This window comes from Berghia stephanieae, chromosome 2 (assembly GCF_034508935.2).
Source record: "Berghia stephanieae isolate SIO BIC M18660-M18661 chromosome 2, UCSD_Bste_1.3, whole genome shotgun sequence".
NCBI lineage: Eukaryota > Metazoa > Mollusca > Gastropoda > Nudibranchia > Aeolidiidae > Berghia > Berghia stephanieae.
In genome coordinates, this window is record NC_088361.1 from 99,410,814 (window position 1) to 99,425,105 (window position 14,292).

The window sequence follows — 14,292 nt, forward strand, 5'->3', positions numbered from 1 at the left end:
AAGTACCCACGATAAAGCAAGACAAAGTGGAATGGTACAAATAGAGAATAGGTGTAGAATCCAAGAGCATACCATCAATGTACTTTGTTTGAGATCACCTAAAAGTCTCATCCAGACACGAGCAGAGGATCCCACTAACAGGAAAACACCCAAATGCTTATATCATACATTCAAAACAACACAATTTATAATACATAACAGAGAGATGATTTACAAAGAAAAAAAATATCATCTCCCAAAACAAGAACTATACATTTGACTGTTTCCCTCCCAGCCAAGGACTCCGGAGAGAGCCAGGACAAAATCAAGTAATCTCATTCAAGGACAAAGACAGAAGGCAAATTGGAAAACAGCTATAGAGGGATAGAAGACACAGTTATCGCCTTCCTGCTCACCCAATGGTTCAAATGGGGAACAGTAGTAGATTCCAAGAGCAATCTATCTGCATATCTGGGTTTTTAAATAATTTATGTTTTTATTGTTTTTTGTTGGTGGCTGAAGAAGGGTTGGTTTTTAGTCCGAAACGTTCCTTGTTTGTTATTTTGTTTTTGTTTTTTTTTAAAGCTGTTATATTCATTTTTGTTTATAACTGTAAGTAGTACATACATGATTTTTATCTCTCTCTATTCAAGGTCCGGGGGTTTTTATGAGTTTTTTTGTTTGTTTGTTTTTTCTTTTTAATGCTAATCTAAGAAGTTAAACAGTGTTTGAAACTCTTTAATGTAGTTTCAGTAAGACAAGAGATGGTAAAAAGAGAATGAATAGCTATTTAGTTCAGCTGCGCCTACAAACATCAAATAAATAGGACGATGGGAAATGAGAGAAAAGGAGTATTAAGAGCAATCTACCCTTGTGTCAAGTCTGAGACAGTTATGACATGGCACATATTCCCGATCAAGAGGGATACACTAAAAAATTGCACATGAAATCAATAAACTGAAAATATAAGAAGATATTTACCAGGGAATTTTCTTTCTTGATGATATATGTTGTAAACTCACATTTTGGGAGAATGAACACAACAGGTCATACGTATACAGTTAGACGTTATAGTTATACACAATACATCACATCACCAAGACCACATTAATAGAAATAGGTAAGAGTTGTCCCCAGGCTTAAAGGATTGTATATACAAGAGCACCAATTTGAATGTTTGGTTTCCCTTCCGACAAGAGACCAATTTTGAATGTTTCCCTTCAAGCAAGGGATCTCAACCACGTCAGGCAAAACAAAGTAATCTCAATTCAGCACTAGAGCAAAGAAGTACAGAGGAAGAAGAAAACAAATATATAGAGATATAAAAGACACAACAACTGACCTCTCGCCCAAGAAGGCATTCAAAAGCCCTGTCCACCTGACCTTTTCTGTAAACCAAAGATAATGTGCAAAAAGATAAAATGGACATCAAGTAAAAATGAAATCTCTTTATTACGGTAAAAAAACATGAGTTAAATTGTTCATTGACCAATCAGAAACCGAGAGAAGTGCAGAGTGAGTTTTAAAATTACATTACATTTCTCTCTTCTATCATAATTTTCTCATTCATTATCACGACATTAAAATTCCCTTTAATGCTTTGATCATTCATTATCACCACTACAAAATTTCTTTTCATGCTTTGACTATTCATTATCACAAACACAAAAATCCCTTTCATGCTTTGATCACTCATTATTACGACAGTACAATTCCCTTTCATGTTTTTTTTTTCACTCATTATGACATTATAATTCCCTTTCATATTTTGTTCATTCATTTCATAACATAAACGAGGGTATATTGAAAATTAATGCCTAAAAGGCTACCTTTTCAAGGCATAAAGTTACAATTTTGCACACATACTGCCAAACCAAATATTTTTGTTTTTAAGAAAGAGTGTATTAACCACATAATTATCAATATTCTGAGGTGAAAAAGAAAATCTCTGGCACGATAAAAAGAATATGCAGATGTGTAAACAGATGTTGGTACAATATGAACAAAAAATGCGAAGTGTTCCCCCACCAAATCGCCACTGGAGATGATACTTGATTAAGACCACTAAGACCCTAAATCAAAACAACAGTCAATGGTATATAAGCATAACACCTCAGAATTCCCTAAAAAGATCAAAGCTGGATTTTTTGCTGATGGCATTCAACATTTGAAAGTCAAAATTTATGTTAGTTGTCTTTCGGAACTGGAAAGGGGTCCGCATAAGTAAAAAATATTATGGAAGCTTGAAGTAAGATTGAGGTAAATGAGAGTTTATAAATAAAGTCTCCATCATCCAGCATGACAACACTCGCCCTCACGAAAGTTGTGAAACCTAATCAGCTTTGGATCATTTGGAAATTAAGACCCTGCCATATCCCCCATATAGCAAAGGCCATCTCCATCAAATCTTATCCTTTTCCTAAAAATCAAAGAGTATCTGTTAAAAAAAAAAAAAATTATAAAATGATGATAAAGTGGAAAGTGATGAGGATGCTGGATTTTTCGCTTATGGCATTCAACAATTTGATTTGACTGCATCAAGTGTAAATGTGACAATGATAAAAAATGACAATCTTCAGGAAAGAGTAAGCTTTTATTTGGTGTATGTTTTATGTGAAAATTTCAATCATTAAAGATGCTATGACCTTGGAGGCATAACTTTTCAATATGCCCTCGTATTTCTATTTCCATAAAAAGAGTTTGAGATTACAGTAAAACTGGCTAATTCATTTGGATGTCGTTTCATTGGAATTTTAACAGTCCGGTGCAATACCAATTAAACAGCTTGCATCATATATAACATGCGTGAAATCTATTAAGAAATAAAAACAATAAAAACAAACTAGCACCATTTTATTCCCTCAACAAAATTCTATAGGTGTGGCAACATATATGGCCTCCAAAATTCAGCGAAAACATGACTCAGCATTTAAAAAAATACAAATTTAGCAATCTCATAAAATTTTATGTGAGCAATGTCTCATTTTTCATTTTACACTGAACTAAATCATTGTCAACTCTCGTTATCAAGGACTGGTAAACTGAGCTCCAACTTGGCCATGTCATTCCTGAAAAAAGAATTATATCCAATGATTGTCGGTGGTTGGTCATCTTTCTTGTCAAACACAAAGCCATCCAACCATGAAGTTCCGTATAATTTGACAGGTAATCTTTTGAAACTGTCAGAGCTGTAAGAAAAAAAAGCCCTTCATAATCATTTTTTTTTAAATTAACAGGATTGTAACAACACAGTAATCTGTAATGTAAATTGTGCTAATGTTTCACCCTAGCATATCCACGTTTATATAATAATATGATCCTGTTATAACAAAACAACCCAATTACCTTTTAGGAAGGTCCTGGGTTCGAGTTTCACTCGGTGCATAGATGAGTCCTTGGAAAAGGCTTTTACTCACATTCTTTCACCGTACTCAGGTGTAAAATGAGTACCTGGCTGTTAACAGCGTTTTAACAGCATTGTATCTGTAAAAAAAAATTGTAATATCGCCTAGCAGGCGTCATGTCTCGTTCTATATCATGTAACATATTATGGTCAGGGATCCGTTGTAAAGCGCTTTGAGCACGTTTAGTGGATATTGTGCTATATAAAAGCTCACAGGGTTTGGTTTTTTTTACTGCATAGCATTATTATAATATATCGTTATTGCTTCTGAGTTTGAGTGTTTAAAAATGGCAATGCTTGTGTTGGGTAGGTATGACATTTCAGGAAATAATCTGAAAATGGTCGGTGAGGGGAGAGTTAACGGAGAAATACATCCATTTGCTTTAAGCATGTTCATTATATTATGCATGATTTATTGTATATTCTTACCATTCAAGAATGCAAGACAGTTTGATAAAGGACAACGATTTGACATCTTGTAAGAAATAAGTGATGGTAAAATTGTGCAAAAGATGAGACAATGTCGTTGAGATAGAAAGAGAATAATGTTTCAGAGGAAAGATAAGAAAAAGAGGGGTTATATCAATAAATAAAGTAATAAATTAAGCAGTTAAGACCATCAGACTTTCTTCAACTCAATGGATGAGTTGACATAAATAAATATTCCCAGACAAAGTGTTCTTTACCTCTCGTCCATGACCAAAAAAATAAAATTGAAAAAAAAAAAAAAATTCCATTTTAAGATTAAATTATCAAATTTAAGCTAAAGTAAACGCCTTCAATGAGGAGCTTACGATTTGTTTCTTAAACGTCAAAAATCTAAATTTTCCAAACTCTGATCTTTTTCTTCATCTTATTCATACTGATATAATACATTGACACAATGGGTCACAATCATCTTAAAACTTACATGTTAAACATGACCATGTTACAGCCTGTGATCCAATCAAATAGCAGAAACTCCTGCATGGAAATGGAGCACATCAGAAGTACAAACCGAGAACCAGCTCCCACTATAAAGGCTTTCAGTCCATAAGCAGTTATCGGCCAATATTCTTCTTCTTTGATTCCAACATCTTTAGTAGATAATTGATAACATGTCAATGATGACTCTTTGGTATCGAATTCCCAAAAGGAGATAAAAACGCGCTCAGGCTTGGCTATGTCAAAATAAACTGAAGAAATATCTGCCACTGAATCATAATCATGTATACTTGACTGAGATGTTTTGTAATGCCTTGTATGTACATCTAGAGACCACATGAACATAGTTTTCTTGTCACAAGAGATAAACCTGAGCTGTCCGTGTATTTCACAAGGAAGGAAGTATATCTGAAATTTAAACCATGATACATAAGTTATATTTTAGCAATTCCATGCCGCACATATATATATATATATATATATATATATATATATATATATATATAATTTTAATATTTACCACAATGTTGGAGTCAGTCTACATCGATGTTTCAGGCCTGTGTGTTATATGAGTTTGGTTTGTTGTGTGTTGTTGCTTGTTGAAGTGGTTCCGTAGGTTTGTAGTTGATTAATAAGTGCTTCCGTCGATGTGGACAACTATTGTACATCTCATTTTTCGTGTTGAGTGTGGCTTCATGAGGGTGTTTGATTATAGTATATTTACATGTCGAGCACTATTCGTACCATATTTGTATCCAACACGATTCAATATATATATATATATATATATATATATATATATATATTCCGTTATAACAATATATATAAAACTATTAAACGATTTTTAACTAAATTTGGCAAGCATTAACTTACGATCTTGTTCTTGTTGCCTGTAAATTTTTTAATGATTCTGATTTCTGCTTTGAATAGAAACAACGTCATACTAAAACTTCAGTAAAATTTCAGGCTTGCAGCATTAATAGCCCTTTCTCGCACCAGGCTGTTTGAGCGAATACTAAACAAAAATGAGCTTACTAATCTAAAAGTTAATTTGATATATATTAAAAAGTCAATAAATATTATGTTTCAAAAATCTTCTTCCAATTTGATCTAAGGGGTAAAAGTTGGAGCAATAATAGTAAACACACAGACTTTTATAAATATTACGGACCAATAATTTCTGCTCCTTATTCAATTATGCATGCAATGTTCTATCAAGGCCCCAAGCAAGATATCAAGCAATTCATTTGTCCAAGAATATACTGCAAGCAATGATAAGTCCTGCATTGTTCTTCTATACGTAATAAGTCAATATAGTGAAATATATTTTCACCCGAACATCAAGAGATCCCAAGAGCAATCTATTTATGAGTCTAAGGGATGCTTCCTAAAAAAAAGCTCCATCAATACACAGATAAATGATACCTGCTAAGGGTGACAGACTCACACTCAAATGGTTATAATATACAGGTCCTGAGCAAAACAGAAAAATTGCCATTCCAAAGCAATAATACAAAGCCACATACATTGGCAACAGGTTGTAAGAGGATAGAAGAGATGGCAAAGGGGAACCAATATAGAACCTTTTGGGCTTCAGTCTCAGATATAATCCTAGGTGGGATCAGGGGGAGGAGGGGGGGGGGATCATCTAACAAAAATACTCACCTCTAACACTTTTGCTCTGTGAGTATTATCCAGGGTCATAAACAATACTGAATCAATTATTTCTTTGTCCATTATCCATACTTTCACTGTCTTATCCGCTGACCCAGTGATAACGTAAGTAGTCCCCATTGTCTCAATTACGTCTAATGCATTAACTAACGAAGTATGGCCAATAAATATGTGTTTTTTTGGTACACCATTGACATCGAATTCTGTATCACTGTCATCATCACTGTCCTCTGTGAAATTAACATTCAAACCAAGCACTTTTCCATGATTTATTGTGGTAAAAATATAGTCATTTTTGTACAACAGTAATGTTCTGAATCTTCCAGTAGAAACTGAATGTTTCACATTGAACCCGGGAATGGAGAAAATTTCAGCATACTCAGCTCCAGCTGTAAATAATAAAAAGCTTTCATTAATATAATTGAAACATATACTGCTTTAAGCCATCTAAAAATAATCACAATAAGTTCATCCACTCCCTAACCTGTCAACACCAATTATGTGAATATTAATCTCTGAAAGCCCTCCAATGTACCTTAATTTACATTGAAATTCAAGCACTTAATTAAAGAAAATTCAAAAACATTGATAAAACAATCGGCCCCCTAATATGTTTTTTTAAAAACATTATTAGCTCAAAGATTGGAATGCTCTTCCAGCAACATGTGAGTACTATAAATAAACTTCAAATTCAAACAAAAGTTTCTAAGTAAACCCTGCCTCGTATACACAACCAATGACTGTTAGATTCATTTCCCATTCCCACCCTTGAGTACCAAAGCTAAGAATTGTCTACTTTGAGCAACAGGAAAATTCAGAGTTTCTTTATCTGTAGTAATTATATTTATTCGGTTTCTTGGAAATGTAATGGTGAACAGGCAATACACTGCCTCAACCACGTTAAGAACGAGTAAATTAAGTTTGGCTTTCAGCGTCCTTCCTCACTATAAAAAGGAATGTCTCTTTTTAATGATTTAGATTCTAAAAAATAAAAACTGCCTGATTGAAAGGTATCAAAATACTGCTGATTGTGATATTTTCAATGAAACGAAACAGATACATTTAACAGGAATCAGCAATCCCGAAAATCAGTTTTTAAAATTGATTTATATCTCCTGATGATAAAAAAAAAAGATAACAAAAGGATCAAAATAAAACGAAAAAAACAAACAAAAAACAATTATAGATTTTAAAATCGAGTTAAGCAACTAATATCAATGATGATACTATTATATAAATGATGAATATATCATAACTACAAAATTGAGAAGAAAAAGAAATTAAAATCACATAAATCAATGCTCCTTTCCCTAGATTTTAAAAATAGGAGTAGAAAATTGAAAATAATAGATATAGTAATTAAATAGTTATTACAATAGTTGTCATTGGATAGCAAGCCATTTATCTCTATGTTTATCATAAGCCATGAGGTAAAAATATTCAAATCTTTTGATAAAATTACTGCTGATGACAAATCTAATATGAGGTTGTTTGGCTGTAAAATTAGATTCATTGAGCTTATGATATTGATTGCAACAAATTAATATTATACAAATGTATATAAGTATATATTACAATTTCCAATGGTGATGCTGTCGTCGGCAAGGTAAAAATCTGTGTCTTCCAGGTATGATGGGCTAGAACCTGGAAACACTCTCTTTAAGCGCATGTCATGTTTCTTAAATTGAGATAAAAACTTTTCTGCTAAGCAGTAACTGGCTTTATACACTTTGGCTCTCTCAAAGCGATCTGGATATTTGGATGAAATAGCTTCAGTGTCAACTCCTGCTTGAAATGCTTTGATTTGCCACAGATCTGTGAGGGAATCAATACGATCCTTCCAACTCTTGCTTACCTTTAAAAACAAATTGGTAAAGATATTTAGAATTATCATTTGGTAAACAAAGTACAGGATTACACAATGGGGTATGGTTAATGATTAAACAGAGTCCAGCAAAAATATCTCAAATGTATAAAAATTGGGCCTGTATTTGAGATATTTGTGTTGGTTTATGATAATCATGTTGCCATAAAAAAGAAGAGAGAATGAAAAAATAGTAAAAGAAACAACTTCATACTGGCATACAAACAAAACATAAGATTTGAAATGTAACTTGCAGTCACTCATTCGTAGACTTTGATTTGATTCTGTGAGGAAGAGAAACACAATTTATATCTGCCATCCACGCAAATTATGTCATCAATGGTCCAATCACATGGACTAAAATCTTTAATCTAGTTTTTCTATTATAGCCTCTTAATCTTATCAACCAAAAGTAACTTTTTAGCTTCAGATGATAACTACCTATAAAATGCCTCAATGTGATTGTTGATGGTTTTACAGTCATAACATATTGCATAATAGGAAAGTTAATGCTTTTGGGTGATTAAAAAAAAGAAGGGGCCCTATTGCTTTGACAGAAATATATAATGAATTTGGCATAAAGCTGTAATGAAAGGTATACAATAGAAGCTCTGTCCAGAACGAAAGTTTGGATGAATGTACTCAATACTCTGACATGAATGCAACAAAATATGCAATAGATGACTAATCATAAGGCTCCGGTTGGTTAACTACAGATGAATTTGTCAAAATACTTGTCAGTCAGTAAAACACAGCTAATTACACATTATGTCCTGACTCTTAAGTTTTCTCACCTGACGAAGCCCGAGTATCTGCCTTCCACCTAAATGTTTCAAAATCAGTGTGACAAGTTCCAATGGTAAGTGTGCAACGAAATCTCTGCATGTTAGGGTTGGAATAAGAGTGCTTAGGAAGTTGAGTTGATTTGGCTATTGAAGTAATATTGAAAAAAAAAGTATTTTGTTACATAACAACAGGGTGGTGTAAAATGAACGTAATTAATCAATACATCGTTTACTCATGATATGAGAATAAATGGCAATAATTTATTTTTTTAAAACTTGCTTTACATGATACCAAGATATTTTAAATGGAGATTGTGTTCATTCCTTCTAGATTTTATTCCATAGTACATTAGGTAAGATTCATCACTCATGGCTTGTTTAATTTATTATTGCATGTAAGATTATTTATCCTGCCGAATGAATCATAACTCTTCACTTTTGTGCTGGTTCAAACAAAATTGTGTTGTTGTATTTTTTATTTCTTCTCTTTTTCAAGCACTATTATTAGGTTTTGTTTTTCTTTTCTTTTGTATTTTTCTTTAGCATAATCATTATCTCCCAAATTTGCTCACTGTGATGACATGGGTAATTCCTATTGATATTGACATCAGAAGTTTACTAGATGAATTAATTATATTCCTTCATGGAATGCCTTAACAGCCCATTCGATGCCTTGCTGAAGGATTTTTTTCTTGACTTTTGTTTCCATCCCACCAAAACAAACAAACAAAAAATATTTTTCAATCTGAATATTTCTAATTCCTTTAAATTCAGAACTGCCAACCCAGTAAAATAAGCTGTTATTTTTAAAATCTGGATTTTCATCAGAAGCATTCAAATTGACCTTTCTTTTACATCAAAGAAATGGGAATATTAATACTCAAACTGTTATCAGCCTTGACGTCTGAAATAATGAGACGTTCAGAATTAAAGGTCTTTGCAACTATGCCCACTAGAAATATGCCAACATTCAAAGATTGAAATTTGTCATCTTACTAATGTATTCATCACTAATTCTTTTAATAATCCTGTCTGATTTACGGTTTTCGAGGAGAAAAAATGAAATAAATTATCAAACAGATTGATAGAGGAACCAGCAGAGTGTCATTATGACTTAAAAAATACAAATAATTTTGTCGCCAAAATGGCACTGAGCATTCTGTACACTTATAAATGTGGCAATTAATAATTATTTCAAATACCATTACGACAATTAATCTAAACCAATTCTGAAATACATTTTTAGAGCATCAAGGTGCTTACACATATTTTCTGTGTAAAATAGGAATAAATCCTCCATTTCCATTTGGACATAAATTACCTAACATACCGATGGGGAATAGTTTGTCAACTTACTCCTGAATTGGCAATCAGGTTTTTCAAAAAAAAATTCCGTTTTTCATTATTCAAAGACTTGTAGGTGGATGTTACAGCACATAACCATGGTTCAAAGTTGTCTCCAGTTGGGGAAGGCAGTGGTTCTTCGAGCATTTTTGTTTTATTCTGGAAGGTAAATTTGACAATAAATACAAATGATAATAATAATAATCAATATCACATTTACATAGCAATTGAGGGTCCTGAAAGCTCAGTGGTTAAGCACTTGCTTCGCAAGGGAAGACATCAGTATCAATTCCAGATGAAGAAGAGTTGTATTCTGACCCCCCTTTCATTTATTTTTTTATTTTTTATTTTTTCTCAATAAACTAGCCTCATATCTAAAGGTTAACAAGTAATTGCAACTCTCTGCTTAATGATATACAGCACATGCCGGCTTTAAGCACGATCATCGGGAGAGAGCATAAGCGTGCTTAATGCCGAACCGTGCTTGAGTGCGAAGTAGAGATTGCCGTGAAGAGAATTTCCACAGTTTCTTCCCTTTGTATGGAACTCGTGATCGCGCACAAGTCTACGGTGTCATTTATATTTTTGGGCTTTTTCTATTTGGTTTGCTGATTTTTGTTTTGTTTTTTTTTTATATTTATTTATCATTGCAATAACAATAAGGAAAGAGTAATGAAGAAATCAAAAGGTATGGAAAAGGTAGTGAAAATAAAAACATGGAATACGTGTATTGTTAGAAGTAATTTGATGGGGGGGGGGGGGGGGGGGGGGGGGGGGGGGGGAGAGAGAGGAAGAAATAGTGTTTTAAAAATCCGCCATCCATTTTTCACCGTTACTCGATGGCAAAAATACGCCAGGTTGGCAACACTGTCCGTTTATAAACGACAGGAAGTGTGTGTAGCACGCACGAGACTCGGCTATGCTCACCGCTGTGTACGGATGTCAAAGCTACATACACACACACTACCCACACGGCACAGAGCAACTGCAGCACTTGTGCATCACGCGTACTTAGATGTGTAGCTCTATTACTTACGTTCTTTGTGTTTGTCTTAACACACTCACCGCTGCGCTGTTCGAATTTTAATGGGTCATTGTTGAAACGTAGTATGCCGGCCCCGGTGATTGTATTCACTGTCTTGTAAATGAAGCGTGCCGAAGCCGAAGTTACCGTGCTTGAAGGCGTGCAATTTATATAGTAAAAATTCGGTACGAGCAGTTTAGCGTGCTTGGGTCCGAAACGTGCTTTATGCCGGCATGTTTAATGGGACTAGCTCTGGCTCCATAGGAATACATAACACACTGCTTAATAATAGATATTTTTTATTACCATGCTGTGAGCCTAATTTCTCCTGATGGACTGTATGTGTTGTGTGTAGTGGTAATTGCTGGCAGCAACAATTTTCTCACGAGATTTTCACCTATTCTGACTGCCTAGACAAATAAAACAATTTTTTTAAAAATAGTTGCTGCATCATATCAAATTAATATCCACAGCGTATATCAGATACAGGTACATGAAGCCATTTAAGGCATTTATACAATATTTTCAGACAAAAATTAGATTGCTTGATATCAGTGACTAGATAATACTAATACTTAAAATCCACTTTTGTGATTACACTGGGGAAAAAATGTTCTACAAATAGCTTAGTTATCTAAGCAGTCCACTCAGCAGCTGATTCAGCCTCTTTTCAGAATTCAAAAAGAAATTTATTTAGCAGAGATAGAGCTTTAAATGTAGCAAAGTCTTTCCCTTAAAAAAAAAAAAGAAAGAAAGAAAAGCAATTTTTTCATAGTCATTTGCTAAGCAATGATCAGGATAAACTCACTTTCACTTTAACATGCTGATGACATTATGTAAGTCGTCCCAACTTTCGGCGAACCGACAGTCAAGAGATGTGAGGCTTGGTCCCTATGCCAACCGTGGTCTTTTTTCTGCTTCAAAGACGCAACAAGGGAGTTGAAATGGAGTGAATAGTTCTGAACAGTAGATCAAAGGCTCCTTCCTTGTCGCCTCCGGCCTCCGCCTACTCCATTCCCCACTCCAGTGACTAGCAGTTGTCTCTATTCGGTCCATTTTGTATTCGAATTTTGACGAGCGACTTACATTATTTTTGAGCAGTGAAGTCAATGGCTAAAACAACATAAAATCATTGTATCTTTAAAACGTCTTTATTAAAATCAATAGAAAAAAATTAAAGACACCGCTTAGTAGATGTAGATTTTAAAATGTTTTGATATAGTACAGAATAAGAAAATAATTTATTCTTACTTTCGAATCTTAAAATTAGTGTTGTAAGTAAGAAACGAAAGTTAGATTGTGTGTTATATAGTGCTGGGTCGAGTTTGAAACGATCAAATCGAGCGGGTTTTCGATCGAGTCCTCTAAAATCGAGTCGGTTTCGGGCGGGTTTCGAGTCAGTGACGTCATCGAGCAGTGATTCGTTTGAAAAAAAACAAAACACGAGCAACTCGTTTGCCACAGGAAACTTCACATACCCCTCCCTCTCTTATGTCTGTGGCTGGCTTGACTGCAGCTGGTTATGATGGGGGCTGCCAGATGGCCAAGTTCAAAATTGGTTACTAAGAAACGCTTTTCTATTATTATTCATTTTTAAAAAAAAATCTTTTATTTAAAAAAATGAAAAGATAAGTTTATCCAACTGTAGTCGATTGTTTTGTTAATCAAAACAAATGAGTTTTTCAAGGGAGTCAGAATGCTTGTGGTGTTTGGCTATTTGGGGTCTATTTGACTACTTCGGCAAGAAGAAATCTGGCTGTCTGGCAGCCTTGATTATGATCGTTCGTCGCATCACACACACATACACACACACACACACACACACACACACACACACACGCCATCAAACAGTTGTTGATGGTGAAGGGTTGAGACCCCCCCCCCTCCCACCACCATCATCCCGCTGTCACCTTAACATTTCATATTTATGTCGCGCCAAAAGTTGTCGGCCGCCCCCAGCTCCCATAATTTGTCACTGGTCGTCATCGCCTCTTGTGTGTGCGGGAAAGGTCGTGCCTTTCATTTCATTATTTGAAAAATAAATGAACAAGAATGGTGTGTTTTTATTAGGTAGGTAGATAATAATAATATTTAGCAGGTTCCACACCCAGACACACACGGATTGCCCGGACACGATGATAACGATGCCGACGACAATGGATGACGATGATGATGATGATGATGATGATGATTATCGTGTTTCTGTTTAAAAAATGAAATACTTTAGCAGGTTCCACCCCCACCCCCCACACGGATAGACCGGACCCGAAGATGATGATTGTGGTTTTGCTGGCTATTACGGCTGTGATGAGGATGATGATAATGATGATGATGATGACGATGGCGCAGATGGTGATTATTTGTTCGGTCGCTCAGTGGTACGGTGTCTCTTGTCACAAAATCAAGCCTTGTCAATGGCCGGATGAGTGACAGTGATTGTTGAAAATTGTGATCCAGACGTTAAGTCCGTGTGTCAGGCACTTGACTCAGGTGTGAATGTATTCTTATCTTATAAGCAATGACGGGTATTGTAAAGAGCTTTAATACAAAAAGACTCCAAACAGCGATCGGTACCTACTGTACGAAATGGATGTATGGTCGATATGGCGTGCCGGAGGAATAAATTAAATTAAATATTGTGAAGTTCATTGAGCATGGTAAATCCTTGGAAATGCGCTTTGAACTAATACACCTGCTAGACAACTCCGATTCCAATATAAACGACTGATTAATATTCCCATATATAAACTATAGTTAGCTGAAAATCTTTCTTTGTCGGGACTCCAAAAGTATGGAACGAATTAGACAAAGAAATCAAAGGGTCTTTTAGGAGCACTGATTGATTTTAGATTGATTATTACATTGAAATGTGTTGATATTTATTTTATCCATTATTATTAGGGTGGTGGTGGTGGTGGTGGTGATGATGATGATCCCGCTGATATGATGGTGATGATAAATAAATTAAACATAATTCCCTTTATTCATCCCATAGGGGAAATTCGTCTTTCGGGTCTATTCTAAGGGAAGACTGGAATAACCCAAGCGATAGCCGCAGTGCAGCGCCGCAAATTTAGTTAGGGCAAGGTGACTTGCTCAAGACCACTCAGCGGCGGGTGATCGAACTCGGTACCTTTCGGGTGCCAACCAAAGACCGTACCGCTGCCCCTGATGATGATGATGATGATGATGATGATGATGATGATGATGATGGGAACTAACAAAGAATACACAGGCATCTAAAATTGAAACATTCCATATTCAAAGCTAATGTTTTACTTTAAAAAATTGAGCT

General features: G+C 34.8%; 1 protein-coding gene across 1 annotated transcript; it reads right to left on the minus strand.

The window, feature by feature from the left end:
* Nucleotides 1-1,412: 1,412 nt before the first annotated feature.
* LOC144966014 (uncharacterized) lies at nucleotides 1,413-12,032 on the minus strand. The gene is made up of 7 exons (XM_078901992.1): nucleotides 11,806-12,032; nucleotides 9,986-10,132; nucleotides 8,639-8,773; nucleotides 7,556-7,835; nucleotides 5,972-6,369; nucleotides 4,293-4,714; nucleotides 1,413-3,167 (listed from the first exon to the last, which is right to left on the minus strand). Exons 2-7 carry the CDS (start codon nucleotides 10,118-10,120, stop codon nucleotides 2,993-2,995), a joined length of 1,545 nt encoding a protein of 514 aa, XP_078758118.1. The 5' UTR covers nucleotides 10,121-10,132; nucleotides 11,806-12,032; the 3' UTR covers nucleotides 1,413-2,992.
* Between the last annotated feature and the right edge of the window lie 2,260 nt (nucleotides 12,033-14,292).